This window comes from Rhincodon typus, chromosome 19 (assembly GCF_021869965.1).
Source record: "Rhincodon typus isolate 14 chromosome 19, sRhiTyp1.1, whole genome shotgun sequence".
NCBI classification, from domain to species: Eukaryota; Metazoa; Chordata; class Chondrichthyes; order Orectolobiformes; family Rhincodontidae; genus Rhincodon; species Rhincodon typus.
In genome coordinates, this window is record NC_063350.1 from 30,374,623 (window position 1) to 30,390,877 (window position 16,255).

The 16,255-nt window shown below is 39.2% G+C and overlaps 1 protein-coding gene across 3 annotated transcripts in view; it reads right to left on the reverse strand.

Annotated features, from left to right (window-relative positions):
• The window catches only part of LOC109927740 (brefeldin A-inhibited guanine nucleotide-exchange protein 2), an 89,883-nt gene extending 74,997 nt beyond the window's left edge, over positions 1-14,886 (reverse strand). For all 3 annotated transcript variants that reach the window (XM_048608112.1, XM_020527745.2, XM_048608113.1), the window contains exon 1: positions 14,555-14,886. In XM_048608112.1, the coding sequence (XP_048464069.1) occupies positions 14,555-14,678 (124 nt within the window). In that variant the 5' untranslated portion in view covers positions 14,679-14,886. The remainder of the gene's footprint in view (positions 1-14,554) is intronic.
• Between the last annotated feature and the right edge of the window lie 1,369 nt (positions 14,887-16,255).

A 16,255-nucleotide genomic window follows, 5' to 3' on the forward strand; every position in this document is an offset into this window, starting at 1 on the left:
TGGTTTTCACATTGTCACAATATAAAACTGAAGTTATACTTGAAGACAAACTCAACAGAAGTAGTTGAGGAACAGGATGTGTTATTCAGGATATGTTATTCAGCACAGAAACAAAGCTTTTTATATAGCTCAACTTCTTGTATGGATTTAAGCTGCCTTAAAGTTTAAGCATCATCAGTATTGTAAATTGCATTTTCTAGTCATTACCAATGAGAAAAAGAAGAACTGGACAAAGCCTGCATTGTGATAACCATCACGGTCAGGAGGACCAAAAAAATGCATGGCAAATCTAGTTAATACTTCATCAAGCTATTGTAAATGCTGACAGCTTCCTGTTTGCAAATTCACATCCTTCAAAACAATAACTATTTACAAGGATACAGGTGCAAAGATACTGCTCAATCTCTTGACCAAATGGCCATTGTTTATATGGACTGTGACAGGACAATGCCAGATCACAGGAGACAAACAGCCAAGTCCAATCACGTCATACATAAACATGCACAATTTTGCAGCAAGACTTGATCAGGACACAAAGGCTATGGTGCCAAAAACTAAAATGATGAAAATGGAGAATCTTCAGTGGAAGCCATAATGAGTAGCCTGACATTTTAGCCAAATAACCAGGAATCTGTCAGGTGCACAACATTCAGGCCAAAGAGAAACATGAACAAGCAGCTCAGGTATATATTTTTTTAAAAACTCATTTCATGGGATGTGGGCATCACTGGCTAGACCAGCATTTATTGCCCATCCCTAATTGCCCAGAGGGCAATTAAGAGTCAACCACATTGCCGTTGGTCAGGAGTCACATGTAGGCCAGACCAGGCAAGGGTGATAGATTTCCTTCTATTAAAAAGGACATGAGTGAACCAGATGGGTTTTTCCTGACAAATCAGCAATGGATTCATGGTCGTCATTAGACTCTTAATTCCAGATCATTATTGAATTTAAATTCCACCATTGCCACGGCGGGATTCAAACCTAGGTCCCCAGAACATTACCTGGGTCTCTGGATTAACAGTCTAGCAATAATACCACTCGGCCATTGTCTACCCTGCGACTTATTGGAAGATGTATTACAACTTCAAAATGTACATTTTTAACCAATGTGATTTAAAAAAAAAAATCAGCACCACAGGATCGTTCTGAATCCAGGGAAGCAATAGATTCTTGAGGAAAAAATAAAATTAGCAGTTGGCATTTGGAGAAGGCAAGGGCGTCAACAGTATTTTTTATGAATTGCACTAAGTTCAAAAAATTTCCACTCAGTATATATACTGCCATATAAAATCTTGAACATAACCATTAGAGGATCATTTTACAGCTTGGATATTTAAAGGAGTACTGACACAAACAATGGCAAGAATTTAAAGTGAGGCAGTGGTATGCCTCTGAAGAGTTTCAAAGGCAGTAAGAGCACATTCATGCCTTCAACAGCAACCAGTTGAGTACGATTACATATAAGCAGCACAAGAATAGAAATCAGCATTAATGCCAAGTTGGAATTGTTTATATGATTACATCAGCCAAAAACCACCAAATGCAGAGAATTATTACAATAGTTCATCAGGTTGCTAAACATAGATAACAGTAACATTGACATTTTAAAAAGGTCCAAGAGAGGTTCAAGGACTTCAGTTCAAGTCAGCATGTTGCAAATAGTAAAACAACAGTCAGGCAATATGCCTGCACCAATACTTTTCTCTATACAAGCTCATTAGTTCAATTTCACTCCTCTGTTTGCACTTCAATTCAATGCCTTTGGAGTTTCTGCTGTGTTAAACGGGGCTATTCAGCTCTATGCATCTGAAATCCGCCAAATTACCACAAACAGAAGAAATTCAAGTGCAAATTATATTCAGCGCAAAGTGAATTTCTGTAACCTTTCACATCAGTCTAAAAAGACATTGCAGGGCAAGCTGGCCACACCAGGTCACTTAGAAGTTTGGGCTATCGAGCCCAAATTTCACAAAAACATAAAACAGCTGAACAAAAATCCAAGACTACAGGAATATAACATCTTCAAGCAAGGTTTTGCAAATTACACTACATATGTGTCAGATCTTCAGCAACCTGCACTACCCCCACATAATTTGTCCTTTCTTGCCTATCTACTCCTTTCCCCCTCAATGTAACGTCACTAAATTCCTCAGGCCTGAAGGTATAGAAATGGCTATATAAAGCATTATTCTCTTGTGAGCAAATTATAAAATCAGAACACCAATAGCAGGTAGTTTACGCCAGTCAAAAGCAGGCACTGATTTGTGTTTGAATTAGAACTGAAGCAGTCTTCATACAAAAAAAATTCTAATAATGCATGGAAAGTCACCATGCTACATCTACGTAGTTTTGTTTTTGATGATGTCTCAGATCATGCAACTTAGGTGTCAAAATGGGGTTGTATTGCAAAGCAGTTTGGAAGTTTATGAATGGACTATTAAAATAACAAAAATACTAAAAAAATGCAATAACATTAGTTAGCCAAATTATATCAAATCTGAAATTCATTGTTCAAAGATAGTGTTCTTGGTCCATCTCAAATTAGTGCACATATTGATTTATTTCAGGAAATAATCAATTTTAATCCAATATCTAAAGTCTCTCTATGAAAAGTATTTGACCTTTTACCATGGGATGACACTTTCATGGGCCTTTGTTTCTATATATTTTTCCTATAATAATACAGAATGTCGAGGCAGATAAAGCTGTGAATTCACAATGCAACAGTGGACTACTCAGCTTCCAATTATGTTAATAATTTTGACAGGTTAAGGCATGGGTGGACTGGGTATTTGGTATATTTTACACAAATGCCAAAATACACCAATATTTTCACATCTGTGATTGAGAATATTTTGTTTAATTTCCAATATACTAAGTCACCTTCAATGTTTAATCACATCCAATCAAAAAGCAAATTAATGTTATGCAGCACTGGTTTAACGGACTGCCTTTTAGGGTTGGAGATAGCAGCTCATATCCTTCATTCTACTCCTGCCCATATGACATCTGTTCTTAGCTATGCTGCAACAGGACTCTGGTAAGGAAGATCAGGTACAATCATGAGTGTTGTATTGAAGAACAAGAACACTAAATTCAAAACAGTTGAGTCTTTTGGGTCAACGGCTTACATGAAGATTTGTGTACAGCTTGATGGACAAGTACATTCACCCTCTTTTTCTTTATAATCTGGATTGCACAGCAAGTATCAGTCATCCCAGGAAATTCCCTTAAGTGGAAACATGAGACTGCACCATGAAGTACACATTAAATCCTCACTAAGCGGATCACCCAAAAGACTTGGCTGTTTTAACATAACATGCTTGTTCCTCAGTATGGCACTCACGATTGTATATTCCATCTTGATATAAAATCCACAGTAACTTGACATGCCAATGGAAATAATTGTCCATGCAGAAATCAAACAAATGAAGTATTGAAAAACCTAAAACATGAACAAACTTCTAAACTCAACTGAAAAAGTTTAGCCTGTGAACAACCTCAGATTTCTGGTTGTAGACATCGGACCTCTCAAATCTTGGTCTGAGCGTTAATACTTTTTTTCCCCAAAATTATCACTGCTAGTTCAAGGGAGCTACCAACTACACCTGTGCCTACAAGTCCCAAGACATTGGTGGAATTACACAGCCACATGCTGCAATTTTTTCCCAGCAACCAGACTTTTTCATCACTTATTTAGGGGACACATTCCACAGTAAAATAACACTGTCAAGAAATTTCTCATCACCTCTCATTCTTCTGCCAGTCACCTTCAATCAAAAACAACTAGTTACCAATTCTCTTGCAATTAGAAGCCTGTTCCTTATTTGTTTTGAATCCTCGTCTGGAAGTTTGGTCTGACTCAATGCCGTGATCTCCACCACATTTAGGGTAAGGAGACAAGTACCAAATCCTTTCCAGATGGAGGAGGGATCAAACCTCTTGCTGTTGGAATTGATCTAAATCTAGACACACCGACCAGTCCACTGAGCCATACAAACCAGAAGGAGCCCGAGTTATCATGGAAACACTTTTACATGACTATTGCAGGAGCTACAAACAGTGATGGCACTCAACTTTCTTTCCATCAGATTGTTGACTAGAAATCTCACTTGGTCTTACCATCCACTTAAACTGAAAAGATTTTTCAAGTTTTATAGAATTACGAACATCTCTATTAAACCTCTTCATTTAATTTGATCAACTCTGTTTGAAGTCAAGTCCCTTCAACCAAAAAAAATCACCTGCCATTAGTAATCTTTCTAGTTATTATCTACTGCAGTCTCTCGAAGGCTTCAAGATCCTTCAAAATTGTTTAGTCAAGAATTGTGAATATTTCAGTTGCTGAACTAGGATTTATTAATATCTCTCAATTTCCTTGCTTATGGTCAAAGATTGAGAAAGGGAAGCAAAAGAGCTGAGAAAAGGCAGAGTTTGTGATCGGGTGCAGAGAAAGAAAAAAGAGCGAGAGTGCGAGAAGCTCAGAAAGAGAGCCGGCTCTTTTCCTAACCCTGGTTCTGCTCATTCCCATTTTAAGATCCCATCAGCTCTCCGAAGGTGAGATAATGTAGGTTGGAGGGGGTAATTAAGTCGGTAGGTGTGGGGAGGGGGGCAAACTTTGGGATTTAACATAACTGAAACATGAAAAATAGTCGCATAAAGCCAGAAGTTGTCAGAAATGGTTCACAAACTCACTAAAATCAGTCAAATATTCCATCTGCTAATCATAGTGCTTGGAAACAGACACAGATACATTTACACAATTTGAGAGAGAAGTTTAGGAACATAGAATGGGAATGTATAATTCCATCATTGTGTTTTATGTTCATTGTTGATTGCATCAGAGTCTGGTTAAGTTAAGTTCTCACAAAATTTCTTAGTGTGTCATGTTTCAACTATTTGAACTAATACTTTACCTGTACTAAAAAAGAGAGAGTAAGGGAAGTTGCAATTTTAAGGAAATAAAAGTTTAACAGTATTTATTTCTGCAAATATGTTAAAACCGCACTTCTCAATCATCCTACAAGACTTCCCAACAACTGTATCTCATTAACCCTAAAAATAAACATAGATCTAATTTCAATCAAAGTTCTGAACTGAACTGTACAGTTACCTCATTAAACCAATACAACTATAAACAGAAGATGCATCTATATAACAAACATCTTGTTGAAATAAAACAAAATTTTTGGAATCCAATGTGTTGCTTCTGGACTGACAGATATCATAAGCCAGCAACAAAAATTTCAATTACCACATCCCCATGCATTTAGGACAATTGGGCTATTTTGTTTTGAGATTGTTACAACCTCACTCATTGGTAACTTTGAGCCCATGTTGCTACTAATAGTGCTCAGATACACTGTTTTGAGCCTATGGAGCAGTAACATTAGCTATCATTTTATAAACCACAGAGCCAAAAAAGTGACAAACTAGATTCCTTATTACTGATGATCTGATATAGTTGTGGACTAACATCATAGACATAGAATTAAAAGAAACAAGTTATAGTTATACAGCATTTTTAACACAAAGGCATTCCAACACGCTCCACTGTAACATTATGGAATAAGACACTGAGCCACATCTGCTGTGGATGAAGCAGATGGTCATAAGCATACCCAAAGTGGTAGCTATTAAGGAATGTCTTAAAGGAGCAAAAGTGTAGAGAGGATGCCAGAGCTTAGAGTTAAAGCAAGTGAAGACATGATCACTGACTGTGCTACAGTGGCAATGTCACTGGACAAGTAATGCATTGGCCCTGGGCAGTAGTTGAAATTTATAACCTGCAACTCAAAGCTACCCTCAATTACAACGGCCATGAAACTACAGTTAATAGCTTTTTCAAATGTCAGCCTGGTTCATTAATGGCTTTTGAGAAAGGAAATTTGCCACATTTACCAGGTCTCGCCTTTTTAAACTGACTTCTGATCCAAAATAACATGGTCAACACCCACATCCAATGAACAAACAAGAACAATAAAATTGGGGCTACTCAAAAGGTAAGAGTTAAGTGCAGATACTTCAAATAGTAGGCCTAGGGGAGATGCGAGATATGGAGGGGCAAGATCATGGAGGAATTTGAAAACAAAAAAAAGAGAATTTTAAAATTAAGACAAAAGCAAATTACAGCAGATGCTGGAAAGTCTGAAATAAAAACAAAGTGGTGGAGAAACACAGCAAGTCAGGCAGGATCTATGGAGACAAAAGAATTAACATGGAGTCTGATTTCTCTGTGAACCATACTGAAGAATCAAAGAAGTGGGGGGTTATCTCTGCATTGCAAGTACAGCAGACAGCAGTTTTGGCAAACGAGAGCAGAACAATGTTTTATTTGGTTTCGTCCAATCTGGCAGAGGACTTCTAAAATAGCTGACATCATGACCTTTCAAGTCTGCGCCTTGCACTTAAGCAGAGACAAGAGCAGGATCAGGTATAATACCAAAGACAAGAGACAGAAATGAAGTTGGCAAAGACCATAAGACATAGAAGCACAATAAGGCCATTTAGCCTGGAGTCTACTCCACATTCAATGAAACCACAGCCAATCTGTTGATGCTCAGCTCTACATTCCAGCCTTTTCTGTTATGACAAGAGAGCAGGAACACCAGTCAAGATGATGTGCCTAGGAGAGAAGTTTGTGGGTGGCTGTGTTGCAACATGGCTGCTGCCCTTCTTCCCCAAGAGAATACTGTTCACAGGTTTGATAGATATTGTCAAAGAAACCTTGGCAAGTTGATGCAGAATATCTTGCATGCACTGCGTACACAAGCTACAATGCGTCAGTGATGGAAGAGTAAATGCTTAAGGTAACAGATGGTGGGCCAATTAAGTGTGTTGTTTTCTCCCAGGTGGTGCAGAGCTTCAGAATGTTGACAGTTGCTGCACCCCTCCAGACACGCAGAGTTTTCCCTTACACTCCTCCCTTCAGCTTTGTAGATGGGTCAAGTTTTGGAGAGTTAGCAGATAAGTAGCTTGCTGCAGAATAACCAGCCTCTGATTTGTTCTTGTCTGCACATTGTTAATATGTCTGGTCCAATTAAATTTCCGTCAGTGGTGACCTCTGATGATGGAAAATTCTGTGATAGCAATGTTATGGTATATTACAAGGAGGGAGTCAGATTTTCTTTTTGGAGCAAGTTATCACCTGGCACATGTGGCATTAATGTCAGTTACCACTTATCAGCCCAAGCCCCAATGTTGTTCAGATCTGCTGCATGCAGGTAAAGGCTGCTTCTCTATCTGTTGACAAGTTGGTGGGCTAGGTATGACTCCAGCCAGAAAAAAGCATCCCTATCCCATTATTCTTATTGGCATCATATGAAGTGAAATAAATTAGCTGAAAACAGACATCTGTAATGGTGGGGGCCACAGGAGGAGGTTGAGATGGACTGCCAACTTGACTTTTCTCATTGAAGACTGTCACCAATATTTCAGGCTTGTCTTTTGCACAGTATCTTGGGCTCTGTTGCCATAATTCAAATGGGAATATTTGTAGAACCTCCTTCTTCTGTTAGTTGTTTAATTGCCCACCACTAATTAAAAGGAGTCAATGGCACAGGGATAACTACACTGGACTAGTAACTCAGAACCCCTGACTAATGTTCTGGGGATTTACCTTCAAATCCCAACAAAGCAGATGGCGAAAGCCTAATTTGCAGAGCCAAAAAGCTAGCCTAACAATAACCATGAAATCACGTGTAATGGGCTTTTAGCATCTTCATGTCCTTGAGGGAAGGAAATCTGCCATTCTTACCCGGTCTGGTCTACATGTGACTCCAGTCCCACAGGGGTGTGGTGGACTCTGAGCTACTCTCTGAAATGGTCCAGCAAGCAATTCAACTCAAGGGCATTTAGGGATGGGCAATAAATGCTGGCTTTACCTGTGACACCCAGATCCCATAAGTGAATAAAGTAAATGTCACCAAATGATGTGACAGGACTGCACAGCTTCAGTATATCTGTGGTTGTGGAAGCAAAGATCAGGATGGATCTCATTTTTACATCCGTTTGTTGCTGCTTCTGACCTGTTCTTCAGTGCGACCCACCTGCCTGAAGCCCTCTCCACTCAGCCGCACAATCACATCGGACAGCAAAACAATGGCCAAAAGAAAACATGTCAGCCACATTCAGAAAATTGTCCATCTACATGGTGAATGTTGGACACAAGTCTGCACTCAATCCTTCGCCACCTTGATTTGTAAATTAAGAACTCCTAAAACATCATCCAATACACAACCCAATTCTCTATTTAAAATGTGCCCTTTGGGGGATTTTAATTGTACATCCAACATAGTTAAATTTTGCTTTACCACAATGAAATCTTCTCATTACAAACCTAAAAATACGTTGAGGATTCCCCATGTGCAATTCAATTGTGGCAAGAATTTACAGAAAACACATCCCATAACCTCTGTTGAATACTTCCTCACTGTGCATTTTTGGATCTTCAGTGGTTTGAAATTTAACTTTCTTAGTATAGTTGACCTCCACGGTTCTTATTACAGTGGTTTTATTTTAAAGGGACACAAGATAGATGCCAGTTGACTAAGCAAATTCCATTGAGTGGAGTCAAAACTGTGACAAAGACATCTTAGCTCATATTTTGCAAAAAGAATAAGAACGCTCTTTGTTATAAAGAGTAATGGACAATTATTTCCACATCTGCACATATGCAATTGAAATATATAGATCAGCAAGTTGCTGGCTTATTTGCTCTGCTCCTTTAGAACTTCCCTACACTGGAACCTAGCTGCAAGATTAGGTGTCTAAATGCACAAAAGCTTATGCAATCCAAATGCCAGATGCCCATTAAAAACACCAGAAAAAAAGGTGAGGGTTTTTCCACCCCATTGTAAAAGTAGAATTTTTCACTTAGTGGGAAGTCATAATTTAGGAACAATTAGTCTGCCATTAAGATGTACCAGTACAGGAGTTTCACTCAATGATTTTTCTCAAAATTAAGAATCAAAATATAGTTTTTTTGTTTAAATTTCAAATTTTCATTCACTATCAATGGTTTTGCAATGAATTCATCCTGATTTAGATTCTGCATGCTTCAAATAAAATCCTTCAATTTAATTGGTTAAAGCTGCTGTTTGCCTGGATCCCAGGTTCCCAAAGAGATTCCTGCACACCTGATAACCAAAGGTTGTTGTGCAATGCCGCGAGAAGGATGGACCAGTGATTGCAAATCCAGGTCATTAAAACATAAAAAGTAGAAACTTCAGTATGATCAACAAAATTCTATGTTCATGAGTCTCTATTTTTAAAAAAATTGATTTACTTGCTAACTTAAGAAAAAATGGATCCTCTGTGTTACTCAGCAGTTATGGAGTGCTGCGTTCTTTATATGTTAAACCATATTCTGTTAAGCTGACAATAAATTTGGTTCTGATCAAAGTTCAATAGTCACATCATATGGGCTTCAGCTGTCACAGTGGGAATACGAACTGCGCATATATACAGATGAACAAAATTCAGAATGCATTGATTCTACTCCTGCAGTGCTTTTTGTTTTCCAGGCATAATGGGGAGTTGGAGATGGACTTATCTTCACACACGGTATCGTGTGCACTCCCTCCCAGGGACATCTAGTTTAAGGGGAAAAAACAAAAAATCAATAGGTCTGAGCAGCATCCCTTTTCTCTGCATTCCCACTATTGTCATCTGTTTGATTGTATCAGCTTACTCTACTTCTTCCATTCATTTGTCACCACTACTCCTTTTGTGGTTAAGTTCATCTGTTACTAACATTCTTCCCCCACTTCAGGGTCTAGGCCTGAAACGTCAGCCTTCCTGCTCCTATGATGCTACTTGGCTTGCTGTGTTCATCCAGCTCTACACCTTGTTATCTCATTCTCATTGCTCCTTTTTTGTTCAGGAATGACTGAATTTTATTCTGTTAATCACCTGAATGTACTTTTTTTTAAACCTCAGTCTTCTACATTCAGCTAACTTACATAATGGCTGTTGATAAAAATGCAAAAAAATTGATTCACTCTTCAGATCAGTCAAGTGCCTGCATTTTACACTGAAATGAAAGATATTCTTGGACTGCCATTCAAAATCTTTAAATATATCACCACTCTTTGTTTGGAGAAAGCTGATAGGTGAAAAGGCAGCAACATTTTGTATTCAGAGGTGAATCAACAGCATTAACTCTCACATGAAATAAAATGAATAAGAGAAGAACAACAAAAACAAAGTTGCTGGAAAAGCTCAGCAGGTCTGGCAGCATCTGTGAAGAAAAAAAAAACAGTTAATATTTCAGTCCGGTGACCCATTCTCAGAACCCAGGAGAAGAGGAAGTCATACTCCCTCCTGAAACTGCAACCCTTTTTAATAAAAGCATGACTTCAACTGTACACATCTGCACATTCTCCAGAAATTTTGGCTGTCCTCTTGTTCAGAAGTTTAAGTTCATTCTTAAATATATTCAATGATTTAGACTCCACAACTCTCTAGCCATAGATAATTCCAAAACAGAAGAAAATCCTCCTTATCTCCATCTTAAAGAGGGAGACACCCTCTTTTGAAACTGTGTCACCAGTTCTAGGTTCCTTCATGAGGAGAAGGACATCTCAGCATTCATATGCCAAGTCCTTCACAATCTTATGTTTCAATTCAATCATTTTTCATTTTCTAAACTCAAGTAAAGGCCCAACCTAAGAGCATCAACTGATTCCTATCAACAAAACAAGGTAGACATTTTAATCTTGGTACAAAAAGAAAACAACCATAATATTGTTCCCTAGCAACAAAGGGCTATTTTAAGCTAATATTGAACAAACTTATCATATTTGGCTATTTAGTCTTAAAAGTAGAGGTCACAGATCCAAACAAGGTAACAATTAGCACAGAAATATCAATCCAGAACATCACTTCAAAATAAATTGCCGATTGTCAATTTCAGCTTGTGGCTCTTGGTTGACAAAAAAAAAAGTCAATTCAGAAGTCGTAACATTATCTGATTTTCTTTGAGCATTCTCTGGTTGGAGAAAGTGAAGAACTGAATGTACCAAATAAATGGTTAATATGACAAATTACTGAAATTCTCCCCTACTGACACTTCAAACCAATTGCCCTGTTTTGTTCTCTAACGTTAGCATCATACCACCTCTTGCAGAATTTTCTATGTGCTGATTTAAAGAGCTCTCCTGAAAGATTAAGAATCCCATCTCTTGTAATCCTCTCACACTTTGTTTATTTCTGTAATTATTGGAAAAGTGAAATCCACTATGAATTACTATTTTTTTTAAACAGTTCTGAAATTGGCTTATATAGTTGTCCTTCTCTCTCTCTCTGACTTTTTGGCAGACTATAATACACAATGATCACAGTTTTTATTTTTATGTTCCACCAATATGGCCTCAGCTGAAGAGCCCAAGATATCATCATTTCTTATTAGAGCAATGAATTCCTTGATCAATGCAGCAACATCACTTTTTTTTGTACACCTTCCCAGTCTCACCTGAACATTCTATACCATCGTCCTCTCCTGAAGTCCAGCATCAACCAGGCCTCCATGACAGTGATAGTATTATACGCCGTAAGTCCAGGAAGGGAAATGTGACTGTGGAAGTCATCGTTATTGAAACTGCACTCCATGAAATCTTGCGGCATCAGCTCAAATATGGGCATGGAGAGTCCTGCTGATTGACCCCTGTTGTGCTTTGCCAGCTGATGCCCCAGTACTCCTCCACATTCATCACTACCCTGCAAGAATGTCTTCTGGTTGATGAACATCAATGTGCAGAGTGAACTGATAGCACTACCGACATGGCTTACTCTGTCCTGAAGAGCAAAGCCTCGCATTGGGTGATGAGAGAACCAACACAGTAGGACCAAGTACACATTCCCATATTCACCAATTTATTTATTTGACATGAACCAGTCTATGACACTGCTGATAGAAGTGACCAATGCACAGTCCTTGTGGATACAAAATCCTGTCTTCACCATAAGTACACCCCATCACTCTCCCAAACAGTAAAGATTATGAATATTTCCATCAGATCAAAACTTGATCTCCTGTCGTGAGCTATCAGTAGTGCTAGAATTGTAGTCCATCATAATCTGTAACCTTATTATTTACCATGTCCCTTTCTCTAACATTGAACCAGAGTGGTCCCCTAGCTTGGTGTTAATGAGTGTACAGCAGCACGTTAGGAGCAGTACCAGACGCACCTTAAACTGAGATGCCAACCAGGTGAAACTACATCATAGGACTTAAACGCTTAAACAGGCTGAAGAACTTCATTCAAAAGTGCGAATGATCTCAGCCTCCTCTTGAAGGTCCATAGCATCTCAAATTCCAATCTTCAACCAATTTAGTTCACTCCACATTATCAAGAAACACTTAAGATAGTAGGATAGGTCGATAAAGTAGTTAAGGCATGAGATACCTGCCTTTATTAGCTGCGACAGAGTTTAACAGCAGGGAGGTTATGCTAGAACTGTAGAAAACGTAATTAGGCCACAGCTACAACATTGTGTTTTAGAATCCACATTACAGGAGAGATGTGATCGCACTGGAGAGGGTGCAGAGGTGATTTAGCAGAATGTTGCCTGGGATGAAGAACTTTAGTTGGGAAGACATTGGATAGACTGGGGTTGTTTTCCTTTGAACAGAGGAGGCTGAGGGAGGACATGATTGAGATGTAAAAAAAATGAGAGACATAGATAGGATAGACAGGAACTAAACTTTTCTGCCTCATGGAGGGTTCACTGACCATAGATTTAAACTAAGGGGAGGAGGTTTAGATAGGATATGAGGAAATTTTTTTTTCACCCAGACAATGGTGGGAATCTGGAACTCACTGCCTTTAAATGTAGTACAGGCAGAAACTGTCGTAACATTTAATTAATTAGATATGAATTTGCATGATGCCAAGGCATCCAAGATTATTGTCCAAGTGCTGAAAAGTGGGGATGGAATAGCTAGATACTTGTTTTTGACCAGTGCAGCCTTGATGAGTCAAAGGGTATTTTTCTGTGCTATAGACCTTTTATGACTGGATGAATTAATCAGTATCTTCAATTCATCTGCCTTATTTTCAAGGCTCCTTGCAATAAATACCATCCAGCCTTGCTGTGCTCCCTCGTGCCTTAACTTGACTATATACACAGTCTTCCACACTGACTTGTTTTTCTTCTGTTTACCTGTGCATCACCCCCTATTGAATCTCCACCCCCCATCAAATTTGTTTAAAACACCCACAAAGAGCATACATATTATATCCTTACATAGCTTAATATTAAAAGGCACAACGTAAACACAAGTTTTTGTGGATGATATCAGCTCATGGCAGTTTTCTGGGACGACTGATTGCATGAACTAACTTCCACATTTTCCAACATTTAAGCAGTGATGACACATCAAAAGTATTTAATTGGTTGCAAACACTTTGGGACACTGATCATTCAAGACACTTTGTAAACCAAGTATTTCTTTTGTCAATGTTAAGACATTATGTACCAGGGCCCTATAGGTACCATATGCATAATTAACATTTTTAATAGGTCATCTAGAAATTACAAACTAAAAACTTCATCTGCAACAAAATGTGTCATGTTATGCCACAATTCATTGACTTGTCCCTTACAAATTTGTACAAAACTTTCCGTCTTGGAACATAGGAGATTCAGCCCATTATTAGCTTTTAAAAATACATAAATTTCACCAAAATAGCCTTACATCTACTGTTAGTTGAGTAACTTGCACACACTAATGTACAACACATTTGTCCAGTTTTTAATTGGATAATTGTGTCCTGGGTAAAATACACATAATTTCATTTCAAAAACAAATTTAAAGATGAGGATTATTTCACTACTGTCACTAACAGTGATAATACAAACTTACAAAAAGTGAACACATTGAACAGACTGCCAAAGATGCTCATTTACATGGGGTGGTGTGGGACATTTTACAACAGAAATACATAAATGGGTGAAGGAAGCAGCATTTGTTTGCTATTTATTTCCTAGTCTAGGCAGATACACCAGAGTCTTGGCCAGTCTTGTAATTTCAAAGCCAACATTTACCAGGCAGCAAAAATTTAAACTTTAAATTTCTCAAGCACTACTTCAGTTTTTTTTTAAATTAAGCATCAACACTAAAAGACCTATTCTGACTCTCAATTAGGCATTATCAACATGGGTCAAAACCTGAAAACAAAAAAGGGTCTCACGCCAAATACACTTATCTGTCAATGTTTTAAATGTCAGAAAAGCTCGAATCCGGTTAATTGTAATCAGTTGCAACGTATTATATATCTCATTCATGCTGGCAACTTTCCAAGCTGATGTCTCAATTGGATGCCAATCAATACGGTTTAATCGCGGAAGTATAAGGGGAAATTCTCGAACAAACCGGTGGAAGGCCTTAGCCTGGTTAAGTTAGACAGTTCTACGACCCTGCAGTTGAGATTAATGCCAGTCAAATCCGTGCCTCGGTAAAGCAAATTAAGGCAGTTTAGCAGATTTCGAGGCTCAATTTTCACTCCTGCAAGTCTCTCCTCTTTCACAACCGAACGAGGAAACTCACCCAAGGCCACCTCGCAGGCTTTGCGGAGCTGGGTATGGTGAGTTTTCCTTACGTCTTTATCGGCGAGGATCTTCTCAAGCGCTCGAGTCAAAAACATATTCTTCGTTTTGCTGCCCTCGTGCATGATTTTTCAGCTGTCGGTGACAGAGATAGCAGCAGCCAACGCAAACTCCTCCTAAGGACCTGGCACCGCCATGTTGGCGAGCTGACACGTGACCCGCCACTTAACCTCTAACCTCGACCCACCCACCCAGAGACCGGCGGTTGTCGTCAATGGAAACGGGAGGCTCTGCTCTTCTCTCGGGAGGGTGAGCAAGGGCTTCCTTTTAGTCCCGAGGAGAAGGAGTGACTGATGGAGTGAGGGACTAGTAGAAGGCTGATCGCTTATCTACGTTATTACCGATTGAGGTGAATTATTTTCCAAACGCAACGGGAAATATTGTCACAGTTGAAGCAGTAAACCCTCACGTGTTTTCAGTGAATCGCCCCAATTATTTTGGGCATTATTTGTGCGCGCATTTTTTTTCAAAAATCCACCCCTGTTAAAGATTTATAACCTCTCGTTTTTATCACATTTCTAGTTATTTTCCATCTGTTCCCACTCACTTTCATGAGTTGCCACTTTGTTTTCCATTGCAGATTATCACCTTCATTTTTCAAAAATTGTTTTTCTTACCTAGCAGCGGCCTATGTAATCAGGGGATTCGTATCTGAACAATCTGAGTTCAGATATCGCCACAGCGATTTTAAAAAATCTGGTTGGAAAATGTTGGTACCATTGATGGTAACTGGAAAGTGATTGGGTTATTGTACAAACCTAATAAAAACCGAAAGAATTGCAGATTCTGTAAATCAGAAACAAAAACAGAAGTTGCTGGAAAAGCTCAGCTTCATTTCTCTTCGCAGATGCTGCGAGACCTGCTGAGCTTTTCCAGCAACTTCTGTTTTTATTATTGTAAAATCCTACTTGGTTCATCAACATCTTACAGTCCCATCTAATATAATTCCAATATGATTATAAGAGTGAGCTCATATTCCGCTTGGGAACCCTGCAGCCCAATGGTATCAATGTGGATTTCACAAGTTTCAAAATCTCCCCTCCCCCTACTGCATCCCAAAACCAGTCCAGCTCGTCCCTGCCTCCCTAACCTGTTCTTCCTCCCACCTATCCCCTCCTCCCACCTCAAGCCGCACCTCCATCTCCTACCGACCAACCTCATCCCGCCCCCTTGACCTGTCCGTCCTCCCTGGACTGACCTATCCCCTTCCTAACTCCCTACCTACACTCACCTTTACTGGCTCCATCCCCGCCTCTTCGACCTGTTTGTTTCCTCTCCTCTATCCCTCTTCTATCCGCCTCCCACTCTCTCCCTATTTATTTCAGAACCCCCTTCCCCTCCCCCTTTTCTGATGAAGGGTCTAGGCCCGAAACGTCAGCCTCTCTGCTCCTATGATGCTGCTTGGCCTGCCGTGTTCATCCAGCCCTGCACCTTGTTGTCTCGGATTCTCCAGCATCTACAGTTCCTACTATCTATGATTATAAGAGTGATGTGTTCTTGCGTATGCATATGTAAGTATCCAAAATGCCACATCACTTGTGAGTATAATAGTCAACGTACTGAGCAACAATGTTATCAATCGGCAGTACATGGAGTGTGTTGTATGAACAATTTCTACTCTTGTTCGTCATGTTGTATGAGC